General features: G+C 19.4%; 1 protein-coding gene across 1 annotated transcript in view; it reads left to right on the forward strand.

Annotated features, from left to right (window-relative positions):
• The first annotated feature begins 683 nt into the window (after nucleotides 1–683).
• LOC102679903 overlaps nucleotides 684–5,986 on the forward strand; it is an 8,411-nt gene continuing 3,108 nt past the window's right edge. Inside the window, exons 1-2 of the mRNA XM_006612568.2 lie at nucleotides 684–792; nucleotides 1,043–1,675. Coding sequence (XP_006612631.1) covers nucleotides 757–792; nucleotides 1,043–1,675 — 669 coding nt within the window. The 5' untranslated portion in view covers nucleotides 684–756. The remainder of the gene's footprint in view (nucleotides 793–1,042; nucleotides 1,676–5,986) is intronic.

The raw sequence follows: 5,986 nt of genomic DNA on the forward strand, positions 1-5,986 counted from the left end.
ATTATAGTTATAGAGATTAAATTATATAGAGAAAAAATTATATATAGTTATATATTATAAAAATTATATATAGTTATTATAGAGAATATTTATACAAAACTTATATATAATTTTATTATATATAATAATATAATATAATATATTATATATATTATTATATTAATTTTATTTCTTTTTGATTTCAATTTTTGTTATTTTATTATATCATTCTTATATTTGTCTAAATTAGTCAAAAAGACATTTTATGTCAAAACCAATTAGTCAAAATGTTGTGTTAAAATCTAGAATATTTATTTTTATTTCATTATGTTTATTTCATTATATCATAATGTTTACAAAATGATATATCAAAAACTATTTCTGAAAAACATTTTTTTTTCTGTTTCTATCTTTCTATCTCTAACAAATCAAATATTAATATTAATATAATTTATTAACAAATCAAATATCAGAATCTACATGTATTATTTTATTTATTCTGTGTTTTTAATGTTTCCTAGATGAAATTAGTTTCTATGTAATTGGTAATATTTATTATATAATGTCACATTTAGCAACATAATAACTTAATTAAAAAAAATTTATATTATTATACAATATATATGTATCTATTCAATTACTACATCGATATTATTTAGTCAATTGTATGGTTAATTTTGAATGTGTCTATAATATCACAAATGATATAATCTTATCGTATGAGTATTAGGTCAATGTTAAAGGAGTATATAAGCCAACTGGTAGCCTAGAGTAATCATGTATTCAAAAGAAAACATTTGCAGAGGCAACATGGTAAGTAGAACAATAAACAATACTTTAAAATACAGAAAAATACAAAAGAAATATAAATGTTATATAAGTACCAAGAACACTATACTTATTTCATAAATTTACATAATGATTCAATATTAATATTTAAAAATATTAATAACATTTAAACTTATTATTACTTATGTTATTATGTTATTATTACATTTAATATTAATATTATTTAAAATATTTCTATCTTTTTTAAATATTTTTATATCATCATTATTTACAGATAAAATTCGCTTTGGCCGTTCTTGCCCTGACCAGCCCTCTGGAGGCTTTCACAGTTCCACGCACTGGAAACGGTGCTCTTGCTGACGAATTGCAAAAATTTGTGGACCTAATTCCTATAAAAGAAATTATCGAAATTGTTCACCGATACAAAGCAGAAGATATTGAATTCCAACAAGTACTCGAGTACTTCCAATCATATGAATTCAAAACCTTAATCACTGAAATCGAAAGTATTTCTGAATGGATTCATATTCTGAATTACGCACAGAGTGCTGGTCTCGATGCATATTACCTAGTCAACAAGGTCAATGAATATTTACACTTATCACCGCTCAAACCAAATTCCCGTGCTACCAGAAATATTGGTGGAATCCGTGGTTTCCTCGATGAAATCGAAGCTTTGATACCTACGGACCAACTCAAGTCCCTTTATCTGGAGAGAGTGGCTAACTCTGCCGTTTTCGCTGATTTCAACAGGATGTTGGGATCTCCTATCGCTCAAACACTCGTCAATAAGCTCTGCGCAAGCATAAACTTTAACAACTTCTTGACAAAGGCCAAGAATTACGGTGTCCGCCTTGATATTATAAGGGTAGACATGGAAGAACGTTTGGGGCTTACAGTTCCTTGTTAATTATATATTAATAGTTTCTTTCTCTTTTTTTAAGTACCTTGTTAAGTATGAATATTAAGTTTAATAAATATGCATTTATAAAATATATCTTGCGTTATGTTATATCTTTCTTTAATATTCTTTTCAATTTTTTTTTTTTAAAAATTCTTAAAAAATTTCATGATATTAAATCAGATAGAATATTAATTTCTTAATGATATCGCAGAATAAAACTATCTTTTCTTTTAAAGTAAAAACCAATGAATTGTTTCATTTTTTTATAAATAAATATCGAGATGCTTAGATTAAAAATTAATTAATATGAAAGATATTTTAATTTAAATTTCATAAAACTTATCATGTAAAAATAAGAAAATAGATACATGATTATCATATATATATATATATATACATTTTCATAATTTTAATTAGAATCAATATTTCATTTCTTTTCCTTTTCTTTAATATATATATATATAAATATGTTCAAATTATCATTTTGAAATTTTTTTTCTATATATATTACTACTATTCAGTTTTAATTTTCAAGAAATTTGCAAAAAGTTTTCTCTAAACTTACCTTACGAATACATTGAGATTCTGGTATAGATGATTATTTAACAATGATCATATTTCTATATAACCCTAACCTAAACAATAAACAAAAAAATTAATGGATTATAGGTTAGATAAGATTACGTTTTATTGGTTTATTGTTTAATGGTGATCGCATTCTTAATCTAAACAATAAAAGAGAAAAATTAATGGGTTGTAGGTTAGGTTAGATTAGATTAGATTAATTTTCATTAGTTTATTGTCTAACGATGTTCGCATTTCTATGTATAGCTCAATTTAAACAATAAAAAAAAATTAATGGATTATAAATTAGATTTCATTAGTCTATTATAGTTTATATAATTCATCCTGAATTATTATTTTTTTTATTAAAAAACTATATTAATTTATCATAACTATTTATTATATTATATATATATTTAAATTCATGTAATTTTATTATATTATATTTTTTAATTTTTTAACAATTTTATCGTACTTTTACGTATTTTTGTTATTTGCAAATTATTGATAAGAAAAAATTCATTCGAAAAGAACATATATATCAAATATTCATACAAATAATTATATATTTATTATAAGAAGCGAAATATTATAAGCGAATAAGATGTATTATTAATTACAAATCAAGTTTATTCTTTGTAAATATCTTAATAAATATCTAAAAACTAAAATAAAAAAACGGCAATAACATGTATAGAGAAAGATTCAGAATAATAATCTTGATAATATATTTTAAGGTTATTGAAATCGATAAGAAAATCATACATTTAAATAATTTGTAACAACTTTTAAGAAATTGAAGTAGAATTTTTTTTATTTTTTCTTTTATTTTATTTACTTCAAATGAAAAATATACTGCCGGCATTGAAATAATTTAAAGTATATTACAAAAAAGTTACTATTGAACTTATGTCTTATATTTAATATAATTATGCTTGTCATGTGCATGATTGCTGTATATTTAATGTGTGTTTATATTTAGTGTTTCAAATTATTAAGCGATATTGCTAGAATGAATTAAATGATTACTTTTTCCATGCTTTATTATGTTTTAGCATTGTTCTTCGTTTTTTCTCTAAAAAATATTGATCATATAATACATACATAAATATTATAAAACATATATTAATATACTCTATATTAAATACACATATACATTATATTTCTGATTACATACTTTATAATTATTGTAATGCCAAAAATACACATATTTTATTTAATATTTAATAAAATGGCGAAAAAAAAATTATATGTTAATTTCTTAAAAATTAGAAGAAAGAGGGGAGATTTCTCTCTATAAAATGATTAAAACAACATTTTTTGAAAAAAATTTTTTAAATTTTGTAGAGTCTGAATTTATAAAATTTGAAAAAGAGTTGAAGTATAAAATTTAAAAAAAAATTAACTTTGATTTTAAACTTTTTTAACAAAAAACGAAATTTTAACAAAATCTTTGAAAAAATAAAGTTCAATAAAAGCAAGTAAAAATAAAACTTTGTTCTTTAAAATGAGCCTAGACAAAATATCATACGATTCTTATAACTTCTTACAAAGTTAGGAATTCAAAAATCGTTCAATCTAAATTTATTATTTCTTTTATTTTTTGAAATAATGTATAATAAATTATGATAATACAAGCTAAACATTTTTAATTGCATAAGTATTTCGAAATATTATAAAATAAATTAATAAATATCATAATAAATAATAGTAATTTTAAATAAATACTTTAGAAAATACTAGAAATAATAAAATATCCAGAATTTATACCATTATTATACCATTTATACCATCCCTCTGTTGAATGAATGTCTGCTAAACTATTGATGATACAAAAAAATATTTTATCTGAAAATTTAATAATTTTAGAGATCATATGATATAATTAATTTTTTATACATATATACATATAGAAAATTATGTTTTTTCAAATCGAATCACATTTTTTTATTACGCCATTAAAAACAGTTGAAGAATAAATTTAAAGAATAAACTTTTTAAATCATGTATTTTTATTAAATTAGATATAACTTAATGTTTTTTGAAAGAATATTAAAATTTTCATAAAGCTATAATTTAGGAGATGTTTTAATTTGAATTTTACATATCTTTTTAAAATCAATGTTTAAATATATTTTTTGTATTTCTTTAATTTGGGTAGAGGGAATTATTTTATTTTTAAATGATCTAACAATCCTTTCTAGCATTTCTATAAAAATTTTTTAATGATGATTCATTTCTAAACGATTTCTTGTTTCAAATTATGAGACATTGTATTTTAAATATAGGTTAGAAAAAATTGATTTTATTAAATTTCTACCAAGATTTTGAAATCTTTATATATTTTTTATAGCAATATTTAAAAAATAAAACTATTAAAAAAATAGGAAAATAGAATAATTAAAAAATAAAACACCGCTTAATAATTTGAAAAGATTATTCAGGAATAAAAATTTTATATTTTAAAAATCTAATATTTTTTCACAAAAAAACATATAACTATATGTTTCTAATATAATAAAAACATATGATTTAAAAAATAAAATTTGTCCTTTACTCATATATTCTCCATACACAAAAAATTTATATTATCTATTTCTTGAAATTATTAAATTTTTATTTGAAACATTTTTTTGTATCATAGTTTCACAAATTTATGAATGAATTAATTTAAATAGGACATTGTATATATATTGTATATATATAAAATTGCTAATGCATGCATATGTATGCGCGCATAGTTACATATTTTAAAAGTTCATGGAATAAATGATTCAAAAGATAAAAGTATTTAGGTTAAAGGAGTTAGATCTAAGAAACTAATTTTATAATAAAAATTAATAATAAAATTGAGATCACTGATATTTCCACATCAAAAAAGAAAAATTCATATCAATTCGTATACTGTTCGAATAAAATCAATAATAAAGAAATAACAAAAGATTGTGAATTTAAAAAATTATTGATTTATAAAAAAAATATAATTGATATAATTAATAATAATTATTTACTTTTTTTTATATTTTACATTATTTTTTTTCTTACAAATTATCTTATATAATAAGATACAAGATTAATGATAAATTATTTGTATTAACAGAAAATAATAAATTATATTGAAAGTGAAAATTATATCGAATAATTACTTTCAATGTTTGCAATGTTATCTAATGAAAAAGAATTCCTAATATTTCAATAACTAAAATCATGAATAATTGAGAATTAATCCTGGATAATCAAAATTTCATTATAATACTATGTAATACAATAAACCTAAGTAATTAATAAATAAATATTATAATAATTACAAATATTTTTTATATCTTTTATAGTATACATTGAATAGTATTTCTTTTTATAATTATTCGTAAAAAACTTTGTAAAATTCTAATGATTTGAAACATAATATAAATTTGCACATATAATACATATAATTTGAAATTATATGTATATCATTTAAACGAAATAAATATATTATTATACTATATATTTTTAAAAGGAATAAACGAAAATTTTATTTTAAATTAAATCAATCTCCAATTTATTTCTTTTCGTTTCTTTTCATTTATTTTTTTATTGTTTCATTCAGATAAAAAAATAGAAATTTTAATATTACGTCTAAAAAATATTAATATTATGTAAAAAATTTCAATTACATGATATAATTTTAATTTGGTATCAAATTCTATACAATTTTATTTTAGTTTTATTTATTTATCTAATATTTTATATTATATTATAATATATATA

The sequence above is a fragment of the Apis dorsata genome, unplaced genomic scaffold, assembly GCF_000469605.1.
Source record: "Apis dorsata unplaced genomic scaffold, Apis dorsata 1.3 scaffold_113, whole genome shotgun sequence".
Lineage (NCBI taxonomy): Eukaryota > Metazoa > Arthropoda > Insecta > Hymenoptera > Apidae > Apis > Apis dorsata.